The following is a 24,600-nucleotide window of genomic DNA, read 5'->3' as shown; positions in this document are numbered from 1 at the left end:
GCAGATTTTAACCAAGTAGCTAGCATAATGACAAATTTAAATATGGTCACACTGGACTGGATGCTTGCCAGTTCCCCTCTATTCGCTTTCGCGTTTGGGTGTCTAACAGCTAACGCGTAGCGACTCGTGCTACGAATTACGATTCCTTTGTTTACATGGTACGAGCCTTTGTGTTGTGCGCAATGGAAACTAATCAATGTATTTGTTGTTGTGTTTAGTGTTTGTGTTCCTTCAATATGGTTCCTGACAGCAACTCTGTGAGCACCTCGGCGTCATTGACCGAGGACGTAAATATTAGTTTTGAAAATATCACGCATATTGTCCGACATGGCCTTCTTCCTACAGGTGAGAGAAGTATTTGTTTTTCTAACATAAAAACAATCGTTAAACATTATTAGCGTATAAATAAAGTCATTAAACACCTAATTGGCTAGCGCATTATGAGTCTTAAAATTAATTTACCAGCAAATAACGTTTGATTATAAACAGTCATTATGTCAGTTGGTTAGATACAATACTCAATTGTTGGTTAAAGGTTCAGATATCACTATAATTATTTATTATTGTTATCGTTCCCTTTATCAGAGCAAACATAACACACAATTTAATACATACGCGAGTTAGTATTTATTATAGCGTAAAATTAATAGTACGAGTAAAACACATTCTGTATTATGTATAATAATATATAACAATGTATAATATATATTTATATATGTATATACTTTATCTCAGTCTAACAAGCTATAGGCTCAAACGCGTCAAACGTCTTTTCTTCTTAATATGGTTGTCAGACTTTAACCAGTATGTCAAGTTACACAAAAGTATGATCTTAATTAAAAATTACTTAATTTTTACAATCTTAATAATTATTAGATTTCGGTAATTCAATAAATGAGACTATGTATATGTTATCCAGTTATCTTTTGTCAAGTTTTTCTTAGCAAAACACCACACTCCACAGATCACAGAGATTTTTTTTTAAATAATCCTGCTTAATGAATAAACTTTGTAATGATTATAAATTTAAGTTTAAATTAGTTATTCTTATTATAATACACTAACATATTAACAATGAAAATCATCATTATCATAACTTGTAATTTAGTGAAAGGACAAGGTTAATTATCAAATAAATAGTTATTGTTATAACTACATAATATTATTTTCAGATCTTTAATGTTGTGCCATATAACTAACTATATACGTATGCACATATTATTGTATTGTGTTTTAACAAACTAACATTGTCAGTAACATTATTACCATCGTTTGCCATTAGGCAGATAAAAAATAGCAAAACGTCTTTTAGTTGGTTCTAAAAAAATAGTATACAGTGGGATCACTGTGTATACTCAACATTTTAAGATAAGGAAAATAGCGAAGACGAATTATGCTTTGTCGAATTTAACTATCTATCTGCGACATTTTACATAAATCTTTCATTTCAATGTTACTTATTAGTATTAAAAAAAAACTTTATAATTAATTAAAAATTGTATAAATCAGATCTATCGCTTTGTTTTACGTATTAATTAATAACTGTTTCACGACTTCGTTGGGGAAAAATATAATGCTATAAAAAAGCTACTATATGTTGCTACTTAATTCTATAGAAAGATATTATCATGTTTAAAATAATAGATATTGTTCAACGGGAATCTCATGGCAAATAAAAAAAATTGAGATTTTGTGGTGGAGAATTGTGGGCTGGGGAAAATTGTATTAATTGCCTTGATACTGTTTAATTTTTGTTTATGTCTTTAGTATTAATGAACCTGAAGTATATAGGAGTAATTTGTATCAAGAATATTGTTATACATCGGATTCTTATGATAGGAAAATATGTCATTACTTCATGTATTATTTATTTATTTATTAAGTCTACAACATCATACATATTACGAAATCTACTGATAATTTTATAAAATCTTATATCTAATATGTACGACAATATATGTGAACATAAGTTTTGCTAAAAATAGGAATTAAAAAAAATACAATTAAAAACATAAACAAGATAAGTCAATAATTACACAATAAAATAAAATTACCAAGAATGTTGGTACTTAAAGTAGAGAAAAAAAAATCATCAGCAAAACAGCGAATTAGGTTTGAAAAAGGCACCCAACAATGATTTTTCTAAAACCGATCAGCCCACTACCGAATATATCCAGCTCCGGATAAGCTGTGTTCAATCCGTTAAAGTTGCGAAGAATTCGAACGAGAGGTGCCTGAACCTGTATTAATTTATTATATATCTTTGAACTCCACTTGCATTTCTTGTTTATCATAAGATGAAGAAGATAAAGAGGCTTTTATTATAAACCGCTATCCCAGCCATTATTACTATTATCACATTACATATTGCTTGATAAAATCGTTTTCAATTTTCTTTACGTGTTCACATCATTTTCGCAAATCCTCTGCTCCACTGTGTTTTAAGCTTCTTCTGTAATCATTTTGTCACTTACAAATCTGAGATTACTGTATAATGTACATATCTTCTAATTGTATTATTTACTTCGAGACTAACAAAATGTTTTCGGATAGGGAAATCACTGGTGCAATGATTTGTAAAAATTTTTTTAAATAAATTAAAGTGTTTTACTTTTTAAGGAGGCAAGACGATATTGAATGGAGTAAATGGACAATTTAACGCAGGCGAACTTAGTGTGATCATAGGACAATCAGGCGCAGGAAAGAGCACTTTGTTGGATATCCTCGCAGGATACACGTAAGAATATGTACTTATATTATTATTACTTACAAGATTTTATGATATGCAACTCTAACTATAATCTTTCTAAAATCTGACAAGCTGACTGCAGATTGTGTACTTTATGGTGTTGGTTGTGGCATAGAGAAATTTATTTATTTATATTCTTAAATATATCTTATATTCTAAACACAAACTATACATACAAGGCCTGTGACATATACACTATAACATTTTTACCATTGAATCATTAAAATTGCAAGATATACGTAATAAACCAATTGAAACGTTGTCGCTCCATAGATAGCCGCTGCAAGAAACCTGTTCTTGACGAGAATTCTCATTCGAATACAGAATGTGTTCCAATATTTAAATATGAATTAAATTACGATGATGTCCGAGTTGATTTTTTCCATAATTTATAATTGTTCGATTTATGAAAAAAAATATTTAAATTTAAAAGTGTTTCTTGTTGTATTAGTAAGAAGTGTGGGCTGGTAGCGAGTTCATTTAATTTGGAATAATATAGTCTAATGTTTTTTTTTCATATAAATTATTGTATTTGGGTAATGGTAATTCGTTTTTTTAATTTTCTACGGGTTGAATAGTGATACTGTGATAGTGAGTTTTAATTGTTTTAAGGAAATTTTCTGTAAAGTAGTTTTCATTTAATAATAGTAGCTGCATTTTCTCTTGTAGTATTGAAAAATCCAAATAACTTTCTGTAGTTCTGTTCATATTACGATTTTAATTTTATATAAGCAATTGTTTTTTACGTATTTTTAATGCAAATATTTGATTTAGATAAGTTTTGAAAACTAATAATATGCAGGCAGTTGCTCATTAGTTTATTATTGCAATTAAACTAATTAATTTTTGAATTATGTAATGACTAGATCAGTATTTAGGAAAATTATTATTGATTAATGTAAACACAGACATAGTACAAAAAATTTAATAATTATCACATTAGATACTCTGCACTTCTTTCAAGGTTGTCTACTATTTTAATCTTTTGATTTAAAGTTATGTAAATGTCCAGATTTTGCAAATTTAAGTTATACATTTTTTTATGTTTTTCTCAAGCAATAAAAACAATTAAACAATGTATACAAAATGCTTGAATTATCCTTATATCCTTTTTATAGACTCTTTAATTATTATTTTAAATAGAGTAAGTACTTTTATGTTGTTATTGCAAATTTGCCAATTGCCAAATAAAAGTTATGTTATATGTATGATGAGAAAAAATATTGATTTGTTAATATTATATAGTAGTACTAGCTGCCCCCGCGCACTTCATTTCTCCTTCGTTTCACAAAATAAATTTAATCTTTACTTTAGCCTCAATAACATGTGGTAATCGTGATATTGACTTCTAGTTTATTATAGACTGTCAATTAATTATAGACAAATAATTTACAATAAATTAAAATTGCGACTATAATTAAAGAGCTAAGCTATCCTATCTCTTAAGTTGGACTAAGACTGATGATGTAAGACTGCTCACGGTGTGCCAATTTAAGTTAAAATGGGTTAAGTAGTTTAGGGAGTACATCGCGGACAAACATCGAGACAGGATATTTATATATATTAAGATAATATTAGAGCTCCATATATAATATATGTCATTAATGTCATGTATCCCTAAATAACATTAAATAATTTTTTTAGAGTAATTGAAATATGTGTCTTCCCTTTGAAAATAGATCACATATAAAAATTATATCCCATTACAAGATCATAATATAAACATTGTACATCTGAATAAAAGTTTTTATCTGCACATGCTTTGTTCAACGGCCTAGTTCCATCAGCTTTTAAATGCATGACTCATTTACACTTATTTGTATTTTGTGCTCATTAGTCATTAACTATCTTATGTTTAATTAAATGATTTTTAAGTATATTAAGTGATGCAGTTTAATTAAATATTTATATTTCATTTCCAAATTGGTTTCAATCAATAACAAAACAAATATTTTAGCAATACATTATTACATTTATTATACCTAATCACTACATAGTATAAAATAAAGTCGCTTTCTCTGTCCCTATGTCCCTTTGTATGCTTAAATCTTTGAAACTACGCAACGGATTTTGATGCGGTTTTTTGTTAATAGATAGATAGATAGAGAGAGGAAGGTTTATATGTATAATAACATCGACTAAATCGTGGAAAAGTACTGTTATTTTTGATGTTTGTAATGTGATGTCGTAAATAATTATATTTTTTCCGCTTACATTGCAAACGCAGGCTGAACCCTACGAGTTTTATCAAAATAATGTACTAAGTATTGTACACATTGAAAAGGTCTACAGAAAAGTCCGTGATCGTATATGTCTATCCCTTATGAATAACCCACATTTTTATATACAACGTTCACAGATTTTCTGTAGTGTATTTAGTATCAGCAGTGCACCCGTGCAAAGCCGGGGCGGGTCGCTAGTTTTTCATAAATATATTTTATTGACAATCTAAATATTAATATTTGTCTCATGGTTTAATCCTGCATTTAAATCCTGGCTGTTTAATACCAATGGCTCTCTTTTATCTATATACACAATTAACACCTGTTCTAGACGAAATTATCTATAAAATAAAATATATGCAAATTTCAACCTAGAGTTTGACCAACTACAGGGGACACAAATAATTTTAATGTAATTTATTACTATGTAGGACTTGGGTTATGAACTCGTTACAAATAAAAAAATAGTTTTCATCAAACGATGACCTCGGGCCCGTATTCTGAAGCGAATTTCCTCTATTTAATTTTCTGTTTTAAGATTACTTAATAGCGCTCATGACCAAAATTTAAAAGTATTTTTTCCGCAGATAACAATACCGAGATGTGTGTATATTAATATTATATAATCGAATTGGTATTTTTATTAAAAAGGAACACCATTTTGTGTTACATTAATATTATATCAATATTATTCTGGCTCTAATCGAAAAAGGCCATTGGCTTTTTCTCTAATATGGGTAAACCGCTAATTGTAGCTGTCTTCCCATATTAGAAGTTAGTAATACGGAAATCCGTATCTCAAATTAGTAACACCTATTAGCAAGGGCGATTGCGATCCGACTGTCCTTTTTGTTGAGTTTGTTGGAGATGTTGCGACATCAGCCCTGCGGATATTAAGAACACTTTGTATAACGAAATTGAATACAAAATGGGGGATTGGTATATCAGTAAAACTGATAGTTACAGAGTCATTATTGTAGTAGAGATATGGTTTGATTATTTATAAGACCAACCCATATTATTTTAAGTCCATCGTAAATGTTGAAAATTATTGTAGTATTAACAATAACGTTAATAATATTATCTTATCTCTAATGTTTTATATTCTAAAGCATTGTTATCTTATCAAGGTTTTTGAGTATCTTTCTCTCATTTAATATGAAATTTTATTAATAAGATGATTTATAGGATTATTCAAGCAAACTTGTTATTTTTAAACCAGTCTTGACTCGGCTCGAGAAATTAACAAGACTTTATGAAAACTATTATTATAAGAAACTCGCAACCCCATTTCTTAATTTTGTTTGGATTTAATGTAACAACTACTGGTATTTCCCGGCCCGTTCTGGAAATGCCAGTAGCGACAACGATCGAGACTTATTGCTTTTTGCTAGGTTTATTTATAAGTTTTAAAAACAACATTCACAGGAAAAATATGACATTACAAATTTTACACAGAAATATTTATACATACTTTTTTTTGCACCGACTACTAACAGTTATACAAAAAACAATCATGATGAATGATATATATATAACAAGTTAACATATAACACACAAATCTAAAGTACGCGATTCCAAAAATATAGGTCGTACAGCATGAAAATTTAAAAACTATATAAAATACAGATTATAATATAAAATACGACGATATTTAACATACCGAAATAAGACAATAATTAAACATATCGATATGTAACTATTAATAACCCGAGAATGAAAACGGTGTGAATGGAGTTGACGTATTGGTTATGGTTTTTCAAGCAAGGCACGACTTAAATTATGAATACTACGACGAATATACCGCAATTGGGTACAAAATATGTAGTATGTAGGATAAAGATTTTCTGTTTTCTTATTTATTAATTATTTTTTAATTATCAGTATTGCTTTACCATGTGATGAGGAGCATTATGTAATGGTTGCAGAAGATTACAAATATTTTGTAACTGGCAATTTAAGAGTGACGGAAAGTTTATTGATTCTTCCTTTCTATGCTCATTGAGAACTGTAATTTTAAATTTAGAACCATATTTTTTTACTGATGTTCATACACGTTCTAATGAACGTTACCTACATAAATCAATGATATTTTGATTTATTATTATCGTTTTCATTTAGACCTCAATAAATTGGTTTCCGAATACCAGCCACCCGACGATACTAACAATGTCCCATTCTGCTGGTTCGGTTAATTAAAATAATAACCTCCAACTTCTCAACCGAAACAAATTGATTACACAATGTCTTTCTACGTAATTCAAGACTGGCTTGAAGCAAAAACTATTTCAATAATAATTATTCACATAGCTACACAGTTAAAATAGACACCCCAAAATATTCCGTGGTGTTTTGAAACATTCTTCGTCATTCATTGAACTTGAATATCACGTGACAACAACACGTGCTGAATAACAATTAAATACGTATTTATATCGTATTAATTCCAATCCACTGCTGATATAACGATTTAACCTTTTAAGGTCTGGGCTTCTTTTGTTTCATGATCACTTGTTTTTTATCGGCCTTTTGTGTCGGATACTCGGCGCCGACTGTTTGAGTCCAAGGCATGGTGGTTGCCGAGATAATATTCACTCTGAAATTCCATTTCTGCACAACCTACGACCTCAGAGATGAAAGACGCACGCTTAAACCACTGGGCCACTATGTTATGACATTTACATCCGGAATCATAAATTATTATAATGTATATTTAAAATTTATATTTTCGTAATACGTAGTAAAAACGTATGTTTTTGTTACTTAATACAGAAACATTTACAAAGATCAGGGGCATATAAAATATGCATCAACCAAAAAATCATTATTCGATCTTAGTAATAAATATAAATTGGCAAATTGAAGTATCATTACACAATAATTATTATTCATTGTTGTTTAATAATTACGAGATAATACAGGTCAAATACGTAATACCAATAACCGAGTTGGTTCTGATAAGATGTTTATTTAAAACTCTGTTTTGTATTACTCTTTAAACCTAAGTATTGTATTTTGATAACAATTTTAAATTGATAAAAATAAGCTTATTCTATAAAACAAAGACTAAAGATATGTTACCGTGGTAACCATTTTTCTTATCTCGTAGAAATTACTGGTATGATATTTTAAAGCAATTATTGCCTAGAGAATGCAGCACTGTGATGGAAGATTTAGTAATTAATAATAGATTATGCTCTAATCTTTCTAATCTAATAACTGTCAAACAATCATTCACAGACCCAATGTACTAGGTAAAAATAGTAATATATATATAGATTATAGAAACGTTTCAAAAACTGGCCCACACTCTACAGTTGAGAAGATTAATTCGGCATCTGAAAAAGGAACGTCACATGTCAATTGTCTATGGTTTTAGAAGCGCCATTAAATGTTCAGTTTCTCTAACATTTATTTAACTTCGGAGCATACGTAATTGTATTAGAGACGCGGCCACTAGAACCCCAAGTTATATATAGTTAAGTCCGTAAACGATTTTCGTAGTTTATAGGACAGATATAGCAATATTTGTAGTTTTTATCTTTATGAATGTGTAAAGATGTAAGCCAAGACTACAAGGCCGTGTTATCACGTGTCCAATTCGGGAGAGCCCCGTTGTCGATTTCGGGGAAATTTAGTGTTTGAACTATTTATCCTGTTTATGTATCAATTAGCCCTAATGAACTCTTAAACTTGTTTGGATAGATTAGGTTAGGTTCCTTGTACCAACTGTCTGATGAAATCTTAAACCTGTTTGGTTAAATTTTCAGTTTTATCCTTTTAATAATAAAATGATAATGCGGCTCCTTGTATATGAGATAAACCACTTAATGGTTTTTACCAATAGATATTGATTCCTGAGGCACATTTAGGTGTATAAGTCATTACGGTTTTGTGTAAGTTCACTGAAATATTACGATTATTATTGGAGCAAGCTTTTTTCAAAATACATATAAATCAGTTAATCTGAATATATTTTGCCAAACTTGTAAGAACACAAGGAATATACGAATTTGTGTGTTGAATGAAATGCAAATGTGTGTGTGTAGAAAGTTCAATCACGTAATCTATTGTTTTAATACAATCCCAACCTTGTTTATATCCTCATTGTTACGCTTCATTGCTACGTTATGCCCTTGTAAGCAAATTAAAACATTTTACATTCAAGGGCGTTTAATAGCACCTTACAATTAGGTCGGCAACCTACCAGCGAGTGCAGCCGAGGCCTACTATATCAAAATCCACGGTTCAGCGACTCTCGTCCCTGAGGTCATAGGTTCGATCACCGGCTGTGTACAAATGGACTTTTTTTAATGCGAGGTTAAAACCTAGTAATCCTCCATTAACGTTTTTGGGACATTGTTCTTCTGAAATTTTTCTTGAAATCAAATCTAAGAGAGAATCCAGGGTTAGTCACGGTACTGTTGACATGCTTTAAAATAAGCCCAGTATTCAGCTTTAATATTTTAAACCTTATTTCAAACACCATCAAAGCATCTATTTTTTTCCTTGACAAAAGTAAATTCCAAATTCAAATATATAGTAGAGAACGCAAATCTGGGTCTATAACTCAAGGAAGCGTTCATTTACCGACCTCGGGTGTTTCCTTTCAATTTTAACTGACGGCACACTACATATTACTTATATTAATTATATGTAATTGCGAACAAATTTTATAAATTTAATTTTATAGGCATTTTATTTGTACACTGAGTCTTATGTCATAATAATTATAGGAATTTGACGTAGGGGAGTCATTCGTATTAAGACTCGTTTCTGAATAGCACATAAACTCTTACAGAAGCTTATTCAAAAAAAGCTTATTTATGAAAAAATACCTTATATGTACTCAAAGTTTAGTGCGGCATTATATTTATGCCCTACATTTGTACATATTGTCAACCCAATGGCGCTACAACTTTTTATGGACTCAGATTTCTGTATGTTTGGTCATCATTTGTTTTTTTCTAATAGTCAATTCTATGCCTGACACACGCCATTGAGTTTTTGGGACTTGTCTACACCGTACGAACCCGTTTTAACTTAAATTAAAATCGCTCGAAGAAAGTCCATTGGTGCGAAGCAACCGCACATTAAATTATGTCTTTAAGTTTGTTTTTTTTTATATTTTTTATTTTATTTATAAGTTCTATGTTTAGTCAGAGAAATTAATTCAAATCGCAATGAATATATATTCCTTTCAGTGATGCAACGGGTGGCAATATTTTTGTGAACGGACGATTGCGAAACGTGACATTGTTTCGGCGTCGCTCGTGCTATATACTGCAAGATGACAGGGTCCAGGACATGCTCACGATACACGAGTCCCTCCACTTTGCAGCAGAACTCAAATTGGGCAACCATATTAGCACGGAACAGAAAAACGAAAGGGTAACTATATATTATCTTAATAAGGCAATTGTTTCTAATGACATATATAATGCTAAAATAGCTAAGTGAGATCACGAGATGTTCAATATCTCAGTTTTATGTCATTAATTTTGATTCAAACGAATAAAATATATCCAAATTAATATAAAAGAAATTATAAAATTCAAAAGTTATTAACAACTGCGCGTAATACAGTCAATCTAGTTATACAAACTTGAAGTGTCATAATGATTGTTACATTGTTTCCTGTGAGTTTAGTTTAGTGAATAAATTTGTATCTTCTGTGTACTAACGTATAGGGATCGTTTTGATGTAAACTTATGAATGACGCTATTATACTAATTATATAAACAAAGGCTCACACACAAGGTACTTAGAGTCTGGTTCTAACAACACACTCCCTTTATTAAAGGCGTGCCCTTTATGGTATTGATTCCAAATACTTAAATAAAATGGTGGAGAGACATATGCTTACTATTCCTTTAATAATCATTGTTTGATTTATTCCAAAAGGGTACTGTGCACGGGACGTAACAATAACACTAACACAGGTCTGTGATGATACGTTTTTTTAACAATTACAGGTCAAACGCGTTGGTGTTAGCCAATTTGTTGCAAATATTAACTTTATTTTATTGTATCTCGACACGTTTTGCACTTAAGTAGCACAGATATCTGCAATTTAGTAAATTTGCCTGTTTTTTACATTATTTCCATTGTCTGTTTTGTTTTATCTTTATTCATATCACCAACCAATCTATACTGTGTGCCTTTTCAACTAACACTCAAACTAAAACTAAAAAACACATTCGAATAAATTAATTTTGCTGACCTCAGTAATTATCACAAAGAATAACACAGAACAGAAGCCACAAACACTATAAATGGACAGGCTTAATGATAACAGCAGATTCCTTCAGAGAAAAACAAAACAGGTTTAAGGGAATAGTGGTCTTACTCTTAAGAGAACCTTATATGACGTACAGGATATTCTATATGTAATCTGTTGCAGATAAAGGAAATCGTCGAGTCGCTTGGTGTCAAAGCAGCTATCAGGACGAGAGCAGCCAACTTGTCTGGGGGACAGAGGAAGAGGTTGGCTATCGCACTGGAACTAGTCAATGATCCACCTGTTATGTTTCTGGATGAACCTATCAGGTAATATCTGTGCCATAGTAAAAATTTATTTAACTATATAATTTTCTGAATTTTTTTTATAGAACAGGGGGCAAACGGGCAGGAGGCTCACCTGATGTTAAGTGATACCGCCGCCCATGGACACTCTCAATGCCAGAGGGCTCGCGAGTGCGTTGCCGGCCTTTTAAGAATTGGTACGCTCTTTTCTTGAAGGTCCCTAAGTCGAATTGGTTTGGAAATACTTCAGTCGGCAGCTGGTTCCACAAAGTGGTGGTGCGCGGCAAACACTGCCTAGAAAAACAATTGGTTTGTATTCTCAGAAAATCAGTTGAAAATTAATACATTATTATAATGAGTATTATTAACCGTTTTACTGTTGTAATTAGGTTATTTCGTGATGACAATTTACATAAAATGCATAGTGGTGTCAAGATTACGAAAAGGCCTTTTCGATTCAACGACAGTCAAATTAATGTTTGATGAAATTTTATAATTAACTATAGACGTTAGCCATTATCGAAGTTACTTTTAAAAAAGAAAACTCATGGATAGTAACGGCACTTGGTACTATGCCAAATTGTCACGATTTTATTTCTACTTTTAATGGCCCTTTTAAACTTTATATTTTATAAAAATAATTGGAGATCGATGAGAGATTTCATTGCTCGAAAGGGCTTTTAGACAATACGTGAAATAAACTGATTTATTTAGGTTAAATGTAGCAATCAGATATTACATGTCAGAAAGTTAAAGTAATCAACACAATTATAATAATTTATGTATGGTAAACGAAATGCAAAAACCCGTTATCTGTGAAGATCTCGGTTCTCGGCGACCTTCACCTAAAACTAGCATAATTTTTCTAAGCGTATTAATTTATTTAGATTAGATCATAATTAATCGGTCTTCGATAATTTGTCATCTGTCCATAGTTTTTAAATTAAAAAGTAGACTGCAACAAAATAGGTCACTCCGCGGCCCACAATGAGATTAATTTAAATGTTTACACGACACTTCATAACATGTAAAAAGTAAACAATCATATCCTATTAATAACTTTGTTATAATTTGAACGGAAGTGAACTTAGCGATATTATTTACGTCCCGACAGTAGCTATTTCTTTACGCCCAGACCCTATCTCAATCCATTTTTAACTATCTGAGATAGACTTCTTAATCCAAAGATTGATAAAAGTGTACCAATAACCAATCGACGGATTGTATTAGCCATCTGTCGATACAAGCTATCCATAAGGTCGGATCGGTGTATGTGAATAGACCTTTATATGAAAATGATAGTTCAACTGTGCCTATTGGCACAGATAATCCTATCATAAGATTTCCACTTATACCGGTTTTTAAAATAATTAAAAAGCTATTTGATATGTTTTAAAAATAGATATGTATATTTTAATGTTATCTCTACGGTTTTATTTACTTTATTTGGTTTATATTAATTATCAAATTTAGTGTAAAGTGCGAAGACATTGCATTCTATCCGTCGCCAAAAATTTGTCTTCGTCGGGTTTGGTTATTGGAATTCAGATCGGAGATCGATCGACTGTCACGGTCTGATCTCAGATTGAAAACAATCTTAAACAATTGTGGATTAATTATTGGGTTCGGCCGTTAATGCTACCGAACTAGCGTTTTAGTTATTTTAGGAGTTTAACAAAATAGTGAATTGTAATGCTTGCGTTAAATATTTTAATTAAAAAAACATTCGTTTTTAGCCTAACCTGTAATATTAATTACTCGTTTTCAACTGTGTGAAAGTGAGAAATTGTATTAAAGATTAACGATATGTTAAAGAGTTTGACAATGTGAACATCGCTATCTCGTTTCATTATAACTCAATCGAATCAAAAAGATATTGTGAAGTGTTACCCAAATGGGCCCACGCCATACAGCGGAATAATTTGATTGTTAAGGGGATTAAGTAGGGGCTACGTAGAGATAACTTAAAATTATTTATTATTGGTCTTAAAAGTTTACTTACAGTGTTTCGTTAACAATTGCCTAGTACTACCTAAAACCTATCTTTTAAATTTACTAACAATTTTTTTTTAATAAGAAATTATTACATATACAATACATACTTTATTAGAATTTATTGTTAACCATACTCCTACTAATCGATATGGATTTTTATCGTGACCACAGAGTCTCTTTAGTCACGTCTATTCTTTGTCGACAAAGTGCCGATATCTTCAAGTATTATTAGACATGCGAAATTGCTTTATCGTCGATAACATCCTAATCCGCGACACCTGCATTTGAAAGTATCTTATCAGTGAAATTATCTCCCGTCTTTGGATGCAAGAGTAATTTTCAAAATTGTGATAAAGTTGAAAAAATTATCTCTCGCAATAAATTGTTGCTAAAACTGTTGCTAACATTTACATCACCAATAAGCCCAGACTATCTTAAGAAATCCCTGAATCTGTTTCACTGATAAGAGGTTATTACACTGTTTGATGAAGAACGTAAAAAGTTGTTTTAAAGTACATTTATTTATTCGCCAAACGTTTCCACCCTTGAAATTACGTTTACTTATAAATTGTATACAGTTTTAGAATAAATCCGGAAAGGTGTGCTAAGCTCGACTTTGTATTTGTCTATCATCTTTGTATAAATCATTATAACTACACGTGCTTCGTCGCGGTCATACCAGAACAATAACTTATTACTATTTCAAATAAGCAACCGTTTACAGTACATCACATTTAAGGCATTGTTGGGTGCCACTCGAAGCCCATTTTCTGTTTTGCTGATGCTTTTTTTCTGCATTATGTGCCGAAAATTTCTGGTAATTTATTTTATTTTATTGTGTCTCTTATAAATGTTTTAATTGTATTGTTTTTGTAAATTTTATTTTTACTCTAATTGTCATACACTTTAGATGGAAGTACCTACTATGGAAGGACTTAGTGCTATGTAAGATGTCGTAAACTTAATAAATAATAATATCTATAACCTTTAAAAAACACTTACCTACTATATATATATATATAAATACATATAAATAAGTATGTACTGAAGTCGAGTTTTTGTAATTAGAATTGCATTTTCTTAGCTTAGTACATAGTTACTTTCACAATACAAAATTCGACCCGTATCACCTCGACGTACGCCGTTACACAACTGAGCGTTTTTCAAGGCAGATTTTGCCGACACCCTTCAGACACCCTTCAAGAAAAAAGCGCACCAATTTTTTAAAGGCCAGCAACGCATTCGCAAGCCCTCTGGCATTGAGAGTGTCTATGGGCTGCGGTATCAATTAACATCAGATGAGCCTCCTTCCCGTTTGACCCTGATCTATGAAACACAAAAAAAAACCCAAGCGTTTTAAATATTTGAAATAAAACAAACTCATTCATTCGTTCAACAAAAGTCACTTTCGTGTCTGTGGCAACTGCAATTTTTCTTCATTCTATACGTTACCTTTTCAGTGGCCTAGATGTATCAACGGCATATAGACTGATCTTGCTTTTACGAGGATTGGCTCGTCAGGGAAGAACAATCATCATATCAATGCATCAGCCATCAGCCACATTACTGAATAAGGTGGACAGGTTGTACGCCCTGGTGGAGGGGAGGTGCGGCTATATGGGATCTGTCTCGCTACTTGTACCATTTCTCGCTGAAAATGGTTTAACATGCCCAGCTTACCATAATCCAGTAGACTTTTGTAAGTACATTTCATCATTATTAAAAAAATGGTTTAGGTGTTTAGGGACAACAGGAAAACTTCTAGAGCGTGTTAAGGACCTTAATTGTAGATCGTGCAAAGAGCAACAAAAGTATTCTTTGAAAATTTTCGTATCTCAACGGGAAACTAAGTTATGATGAAAAAACTGAATTCAACCCTTTTTTCAAGATGGCGGAAATTGCACAAGGTCATTTTGGTCGACAATTTGAACTTAAGCTTCTCTAGCCATCCCCCACGTAATATCCAAAATTTGGCTTTCTCGGTTCATTTTCTTTTCTAACCCGATTTTTCCGACGTAATGACTGGACTATAAATTTAGAACATAAATACGTCTATAATACTGATTAGTAATAGAGACTAAAAAATAAAATCGTCTTCTTTATTGTCTGTAGGCGGCCAGTTAACATTTTGATCTCTCTGACGGAGACAAACATCAGATAGTGTGGCTACATTTGGCGGGAAAAAAAAAAAATTTTTGATACTATCTATCAACTGTCAATACCAACAAACTTTTCATAATGTTTCCAAGTTTCGCTATTAAATATTTACATACAATAATTAAACTCTTTTTTCCATACAAAACTTTGTTAACTATTCATTTTACTTCTCCTAAAGGTGCGACTACGTCTACTAAACTAAATAAACTTATATTTATCTAATATTCATATTTGAAGAAAGATATTGATTAACCCTTATCGAAGCCCAAAAAGTATAAAAGCGCCTACAATGAACGCTTAATTTATATCGTCTTGACTACAAAGTACAGGAAATCCACTTTAGGATGTGACAATTGACGTCTCTACCATAATTGGCAACGTCCATCACGACAAAGGAAGTGACCGAGAAAATACCTAAGAAATAAGGATTAATGCTCTTATAAGTTCTGTACTAATACTATCCCTTGGCATATCTCAGCTTTTATTTCATCTACTATGAAAACACGAGTATATAGAGTCGTCATCATTGTTTACATCAACTATAGTATACATACCCTTTTCAGATCCTAATCTAAATCATTAAGGTCTAATTTTAGATATTGAGAAATTCTTGGACTTACTAACCTATTATCCAATTCCAAAATTGTCGAATAAGTCACTTGCCTCGTTTATTTTAAATCAGTTTACCAACTTTAAATCTATTTTTAAAACTTAATAGTTTCCGAAATTAATTTGCTTGTATAGAAAAATCATATTTTCTGTTTTAAGATTTTATATTAAATAGAAGTCTCACGAATGCGTTGACGGTTATTAGGTTTAATACGTAATTAAAGTATTCTCTCCTTTCCAACTAACATTACACATACAAATTATAAGGAATGCAAGGAAAAAACGGGCGGCCAATAGTAAGGAAAAAACTAAAAAAATAAATACGAAGGGGATTTTTATAACTTTTGAATATGCGCCTCATGCAAGAAGTACATAATCAAAAGTTATAAAAAAATATATAATATATATAATAAAACAAGGAAACAAACTAAAAACTATAAAAGCGTAAACATTGGTAAAAGTCCGGCAACGCACTCGCGAGCCCTCTGGCATCGAGAGTGTCTATGGGCGGCAGTATCACTTAATATCAGGGGAGATTCCTGCCCGTTTGCACCCTGTTCTATAAAAAAATAACGGTAATCTCACGGATTCATGAATTACAAAAGTCACGACTGAGCAGGATATGGTGAAGAAATTTATATATATTATATATATATATATATGTATATATATTATATTTTTTAATTTATTTATGTAAAGGTGTTTTATTAGATATTAGGGAGGTAGCTTATCTATAATCAAATATATATTTTCGTTCCAGTTATAGAAAAATCAGATCCCAATGATAAGAACAACGTCGTTGTAAAACAGATGCTGGTTGAACAATCGGAAAATGGCAGAAATATTTCATACTTACAAAATACTGCAATAGTCAATGATAAGGGTAAGTTCTTAGCACGTATTCAAATGTTCTTACAAACGAGATTTGGCGATGAGTCCATCTCCCATACTATCTACGGAGTCTTAAAGGTTGATAAAAATTCATACAATATTTAATCTAACTAGTTTGGCCATAAATACTGTAACATAAAAACTTTTCATTATATTTTTAACTTTTGAATTTGGAACTTATTATTTTAAAAATTCATTTCGATTTTGCGCCATTTCTCATATTGTTTCGTGTTCATTATCGAAATGAAATTTAAAAAAGACTAGGATTGCAGTGATCGCCTTGCACAAAGTGGGTATGGAGCCGTCGGTTAGTGCGTAAATCTAAATTCGTGGCCAAACAGATACAGGATTATTAAAAATGTGAAGAAAAAAAAGGATTCGCAAAATATGTTGCTATCCGCAAAATGATTATACAGCTGGAACAATTCAAGTATTTTTTTTAAATTATTGGCTAAGTAAAAAAAAATATTAAGGTATACGTGGTGGCATCTAGTTTAACAACGCAAACTTTAATGTTATCCTAAAGTAAAATTAATTATTTCAGATGATGAACTTGTGTGTTTGTCAACGTTACCTTCGCCGAAAGAAGACCCAACGAACAAAATATTACTGGCACTGAAAAGTACATATCCAACAACTTCATTGAAACAATTCGCAATACTCACGAGACGAACGTTATTGGTATAAATATTTTTTACTATCATGAATTAAATATATACTATATCTTATATCTTTAAACGAGGAATTCTTGTATATATATTATATATAATTGGAATCTCGGAATCGGCTCCAACGATTTTCATGAAATTTAGTATAGGGAGGGTTTCGGGGGCGATTAATCGGAGCTATAATATAATAGCTAGGAATCATTTCTAGAAAATGTCATTTATTCGTGTTTTATCAACTTAAACATAAACTTACTTTTACTTCTTTTTTTGTAAGATAGAATATTATTCATATTTCATCATTTTATTAGTATGTAATTCGTACTTAAATATAATTTCCAAAAAACACAATTTATAAAAAAAAAATCCGAGCAAGGCTCGGTCATCCAGGTACTGTAGTATAATTAAAGACGTTTTCTTCGATAACTTAAGACTTTACAAATATTATCATACAATTACATTTTTGAAGTTATACTTTTTTTAGTGCGTTAGGGAAAAATTTATTAGAGTAAATTTGTACAATGCGCGAGCACACCGTCACAAAAAACCGACACCCTGGAGTTAGCTATACTCACCATTTTAGTTTTTTTATCATATTTAAATAAACTTAATTTAACTTGATAATGCGTCATAATAAAACATTCAATGCATTAAATTCCTTTTCTCTATTGTTAGTGTTGTTTTTTTCTTCAAACGTAGAATAAAACTTTTGAAAAGTTTTTATCTCGTTACACCAAAGTAGTATAACTTCTAACGCGTGTACATAACATTTTTTTACAACTATAACAAATTTTATTTCCAAATTGTTTACAAGTTACTATTAAATTAATCTGTATAAATAAAAAAGATATTAAAAATATGAAACCATAAATTACTAGGTGCAAAACTCGATGACAGCGGGACCGATCGAGTATTTCTTTTTATTTATTCCTTGAACTCTGAGGAAAGTTATTATGGAGTGAAAAATTGTATGAATTGCATATAATTCCTAAAAAACACTTTTTATTTTATCAAGCAAACAGTATAGGCATGGAAAATGTTACATATATATGTCAGTATCTAAAAAGCTAACAAAAGCATATTATGGCAAAGCGAAGTTTGTGGAAGCTAGTAATTGATTATAAAGAGCAGTATATGAATTACAATCTTAAAAAATCCGGTTCTGTCATATTCCTGTATCAGTATAACTTACGTATATGTGTTTCGTGATATTTTTTTTTTAATATATATATATTTTTTAATATAGGCAAGTAGGTGATCAGCCATCTGTGCCTGACATCATCGACTTGGCGTCTACGAGCGAGTGTTTAATATAATCCATTGATGCACAGAATCGGAACTGAATTCGAACTTAATACCTCTTGGACTTTTTTAATTACCACTGTTTATAATCTCATAATCTGTTTATTGTTTATTAAATTGTACAGTTTTGACATCACTAAACTTAAAATAATCCTAAAATGACGTCATTAAAGTTGTAACATTTCAAATTGCAAAATGCAACATTAAGACCATTCTCATTCAAGACTCAACTCCATTAAAACTTCATAAGTTGTCAAAAGTTGTAACTGTTAAACGATTTTATAATATTAGAAAAGTATTGTCTCCATTTAAATATTAATATGGCAAATATTATTTCAGACGATATGGCGCGACCCATCCTTCCTACTAATGAATGTGAGCATCCACATAATTATGGCGTTGTTCGTGGGCACTCTCTTCTTCAAAGTGGGAGGAGATGCCAAGTACATGAGAGACAACTTCAGCTTTCTCTACTTCAGTCTGATGTTTCTCATGTTCACTGCATTTAGCAGCGCCACTGTACGGTGTAAGTATTTTTACATTTTAATTCAATTAATTATAAACCAATGTAGGTTTATTAATTAAACATGGATGAATAATTTTAATAAGTTTTTTTAATAATTTAAATGAAATATATAACACGACAACGTCTGTCGAGTCCTTCTATGTAAAATATTTTTTTACAAATAACTAATTACTAAGTTTGAAAAAAATGTAGCAAGTCCATTGACCAATATCTGGTTTAACGCTTCCACGTGAAACTTACTTCTATTATCCAAGGTTGTACCCATATTTGGTTTATAGGCAAAGATAACTCGGACGTTAAAATTATAATTCAGAAAATAAAATATTCTAACTGAACTGCTTTCACTTTCTTCATTGCTCTTTTCATCCGAGCGTAAACGTCATATGACAAAAAGAGACGAAAGATTACTTATTCCTATATGATATTCTCTAACACGGATTAAATTATCCTAGTATTCAGTCATTTTAGTAAAACTGACTTAAGTATATTCTCTTTTATTTTTTTCTTGTTTGTGTTTAAATGTGTCTTTTAACTAAATGTAGTAATATTTAAAAAAAATATGATGAACGAAACACTGTACTGCTGAAATATGGTTTTATAGAAACAACATTTAGGGTTTTTTATATTACTTAAAAATAATTATTTTAATCTAATTTAAAAAATCCAAAATGCTCCAACAAAAAACTGAAAAGACTAACAAAAACAGTATTTTCCACAAATCAACGAAACGTCAGTCAACACATAATAAATAATAATTGTTTGTAACAGTTCCAGATCAAGTGCCAATCGCACGCCGGGAACATTTCAATCGGTGGTACAACACAGGTGCCTATTTGGGCTCTACTTTGGCCTCAATACTGCCGATGCAGACTATCAGCACATTGTCCTTTTGCCTCATCACCTACCTGCTGACTGGACAACCGCTGGAAACTCTGCGAATAGCTCAGTACAGTTTCACACTTATTCTGGTTTCGTATGTGGCTGTTTGTGTGGGACTGTTTAACGGCTCTCTGTTTACTGTTAAGGTACGGTTTACCGTTAATATTTTAAATTTGATAAATGTTGGCTAAGTGGCCTGAGAATATCATCCCTGAGGTCGTAGGTTCGATCCCCGGCTTTGCACTAAAGGACTTCTTGGTACGTATTTAACATTTGGTCGAACGGTGAAGGAAAACATCGTGAGGAAATCGGCTATAATAATATATTGAATTAACTTTTATTACTTTATTTTATTCTTTAGCTGACATCACTCCAGGTTTATTAAACCTTTACTTGTGCGTTTTTTATTTTTTGTATTAAAAAGGAACGCAGTTATCACTCGCCGTTAAACAACTTAATGGAATAATAATTAAATGTAGAGCACCGTACTTAATAAAATGGTTACATTCACTAACATGTAAAATGTATGTATAGACTCAGATGTTCAGACTCATATTGAAATTGACAAATGTACCCGACCAAACGGTTTGACATCTGTGACATCTGACATCTCTAAAAATGACAGCTGTCAGAATTCTACGGAATTAAAAATCTAAGTACGTCCTACTAAGTCCTCACGATGTTGTGCTTTACGAGCGCGTGTATTCTGAGCGTAGAAAAAGAGTCATTAAGAAATATTTATCTCATTAATAAGATTTGTTTAATTTTCAGAACGCTGTGATCTTCGGACCATTCCTGATAATGCCCTTCACAGTATTTTCTGGATTCTTCCTGAAATACGAAGACGCACCAGCCTTTTTCCAATGGATATTCCATATATCCTTTTTGAAGCACGGTTTGGTTGGCTTAGTGCTTTCCATTATGGGAATGGAGCGGCCGAAACTCGCGTGCACGGACACATATTGCCATTATGCGAAGCCCCGACAGTTTTTGAAAGATTACGGTATGTTACACGAGACATTCTTAGTTGCATTTGGAGCTTTAGCCATTATCGGCGCGGTAGTTATTAGTTTGACGTACTTTATACTGAAAATACGGTTAAAGTTTAAATGGTGAATTGGTGGCAACATTCCAAAGATCAATTATTTATACGGGTTTCTGGTTCATTTGAAACGAAGCGATAACGACTGGTTTAAATGTATTAGATAAAAGATAGGGGCCTAAGAGGGCTATATGTGATGAACGTTTGAATCAATGTAAGTTCTTGCCATGTTTGTGTCGGATAAGTATGTATGCAATATTTAAAGTAATCTAATTTTATACCTATTGATAAAATAATATTCTGCGTGCTAATTAATGAAATTTTGCAGTCAATCTGCTAAATCTTATGGTCGAAACATTTGTTCTAACAATGTTCGGTCACTCTCAGATATTCTGTCGCTATTACTATTTGCGCATTTTAGATTTCCATTTATCCGTAATTTTGCCCACATTCTACTGCTTTTCTAATACAGTACGCTTAAGAACCTAATTGTTCATAAGTTTGTCTGTCCATTTAATACGATTACCATAAGTCCACATCTTAAACGCCAAGGTTCATATCCATACAAGGCAAATATAACATTTATTAATAATTAAAGAAATAGTAGTTTTATAAACCAAAGTAATTCTAATTAGAACTCTTTTGTCTCTTTCATTCAAATCGTGTTTAGGCTGAGTTGAAAGGAGAGAGTATTGTAATTTTAGTTGAAGTTCGATATTTTAAATTCTGCATACATATTGATTTGTTAGGGCGTCAAAGAAATGATATTAATTTACTTCAAAAGTTAACTAGATTAAACGGTAATATACATTTGAATACATGTGACAGTATAAGCTATTACATATGTAACTAAATATATTTATTAAGAGTCCCTAAATGTCAAATTGAACGAAACTAAAACAAATTTGTGATCTTGTCTGTGATTAGAATCGCTTTATTGTGATTGGCTAAGATTCAGAAACGTTTGACATATGGAGACAGACTGAGGGCTATGTTTCAAAGATGATTTAAAAAAAGTTATTGGATATTTTGACATACGAGAGTCTGACTTAGCGCCGACCGATTCTGATCCATAAATAGTACACTTTCTTAAAATATAAAGGGGCTTTCCGATCAGTACATATGGATTAAATGTAAGAAACAAATCGTCCTAACATTTTAGCCACATTCAGTAATGGCTTGTATGTACAAACTTATTCGAATGGGCGATCGAATTTTATTGATAAGTTATATTAATTATAAATATTGAAGAAATGCGAGGTTGTTATAGAATTGTAGGTGCCATGGAGTTCTTATTTTGTATCTCAAATATCTCATAGTAAACGGGGACAATCAAACACTTGAAATATGTAAGAAATAAGCTGGACATGAAAAGTTACAAATCATATATAACGAATATATTAATGTTGCAGTAAAGTAGTTAAATCAGAGAGTTTATTAAATCTCTAGACACTTAATTAAAGATCGATATTCAATCAAGTCGCTAAGATCACACCGAAATAACAATAACAAATGAAATAATCAAGGCGGAGTCAAGCGAGAGAAACAAAAAACCACTCACACAACAGACCAACGGTGCACACCGTTTCCAAAAAAAAAACTTAAAGTAATCAGCTGTTGTCGTGACCGCCATCTTGTTTAACATTATTAATTAACACGCTGGCTTTCGGTCAGACATATTATAGTAATACGTTTTCGACGCTGCTTTTTTTGAATCAAAATGCTAGCGACTTGACTGAATATCAATCTTTTACTGTCTAGAAATTCAATTAACTCTGTGATTTAATTACTTTACTGCAATACCATAAGTACACAAACTAGTTAGGTTGGAATCTGTCGTAAATTAAGAAAAATACATATGAAAAGCTAGAACTGTGCTGTATTTTTTTTTAAATCTGCTCCTAGTGGAGGTCCCAGCAGTAACGAAGAATTATTTTCATATGCATTTGTCCGGACCCTGACAAGACTATGTTACACTAGAACAAACCACAGTGGCTTACAAATGATTCAGATTGTATTATTCAGTAAAATAATTGAAAAAAATTTGTTGTTAATAAAGAGGTCCTTGTCCAAAGGCCGCCACACATCCGCTGTTACGGCTGTCACGGTTCGTTATTGTTTCGGACACAAAAACCTATAGAAAGATACAAAATAGATAGTTAGAATCGAATTTGTAACCATCCGACTCCTCAATCTGTGATGTACACACATGTGCTTTGCCATTAACTTAACAATGAACACGTTTAGAACTGAACTTGCCAAATATTTTCAAATGTGTGAATATAAACGGCTTTGTAAAGGAACAGCAAATATTGCCTTGTGCTCATCTCATGAGCTGTAATTTTTTATGTATGAAGTTTGACATATTTGACAGAACTCAAGACGACATTGTGACTTGTGATATAGATACTTTAGTATAAACTATATAACCATAATGTTCTGAATCTTAATCTTAGCGTTATGTAAGACTCTTTACATTATGGTCTTACAATATATAAAGATATTCATATAAAGCTCGATATTGTTGCTATCTCTATTTGATGTTTATTAAAAAAGAGACAGCTATATTGTTATTTTAATTACGAATCTATTAATACACATTTTACATAATTGTAACATTTATATTGTACATACAATGTTTAGTAAAAAAGTGGGGTTTAGGATTATCTAGTAAATGGTATGATTGTATGATGCCTTATATTATGGGTCTATCTGAAATACTGTATTGCTCAAATGTTGGGTGTTTAATTGTGTTCATTTTATACGGATGATTTAAGTGTAAATAAATAAAGAATTTATTTTATTATGTTTTATTAAACCTTTATTCCAACTCTTTCTTATATAACATTATTAATTGTTTTGTTACGACATGGTTTGTAAGATCTTTAGTCACGAAATCATAATCTGCGATACTTATATGTACTAATATTAGGTATAATGAATTCTTTCGAATTCGAAAGGTGTACATTTGAAAAAAAAAGGTATGTTTAACTGTGCGAACCCCTAACAAGTCACTCTGATATAAAGAGAGAGATAGA

General features: G+C 31.3%; 1 protein-coding gene across 2 annotated transcripts; it reads left to right on the top strand.

Moving 5' to 3' along the window:
• The first annotated feature begins 60 nt into the window (after positions 1-60).
• On the top strand, positions 61-24,362 carry LOC110992237 (ATP-binding cassette sub-family G member 1). Of its 2 annotated transcripts, XM_022257960.2 has the most exons (10): positions 61-345; positions 2,620-2,737; positions 10,176-10,362; positions 11,375-11,520; positions 14,952-15,190; positions 17,018-17,140; positions 17,693-17,829; positions 19,455-19,641; positions 20,410-20,666; positions 21,292-24,362. In XM_022257960.2, the coding sequence occupies exons 1-10, from the start codon at positions 237-239 to the stop codon at positions 21,634-21,636; spliced, it is 1,848 nt and encodes a 615-aa protein (XP_022113652.2). In that variant the 5' UTR covers positions 61-236; the 3' UTR covers positions 21,637-24,362. The 2 variants fall into 2 exon arrangements, with proteins under 2 accessions (XP_022113652.2, XP_022113653.2); XM_022257961.2 differs by lacking the exon at positions 61-345 and having other exon boundaries at positions 2,637-2,747.
• Positions 24,363-24,600: the final 238 nt, after the last annotated feature.

The sequence above is a fragment of the Pieris rapae genome, chromosome 15 (genome assembly GCF_905147795.1).
Source record: "Pieris rapae chromosome 15, ilPieRapa1.1, whole genome shotgun sequence".
Taxonomy (NCBI): domain Eukaryota; kingdom Metazoa; phylum Arthropoda; class Insecta; order Lepidoptera; family Pieridae; genus Pieris; species Pieris rapae.
Note: the sequence above shows the minus strand (reverse complement) of the source record. Positions and strands in the feature narration are given on the sequence as shown.

Bases quoted from the DNA above. Each gene is read 5' to 3' on its own strand.
- LOC110992237 (XM_022257960.2), top strand. From the start codon at position 237: ATGGTTCCTGACAGCAACTCTGTGAGCACCTCGGCGTCATTGACCGAG. The intron at 17,830-19,454 runs GTATAAATATTT...ATATTATTTCAG, and splicing joins TCACGAGACGAACGTTATTG to ACGATATGGCGCGACCCATC. The intron at 20,667-21,291 runs GTACGGTTTACC...TTTAATTTTCAG, and splicing joins GCTCTCTGTTTACTGTTAAG to AACGCTGTGATCTTCGGACC.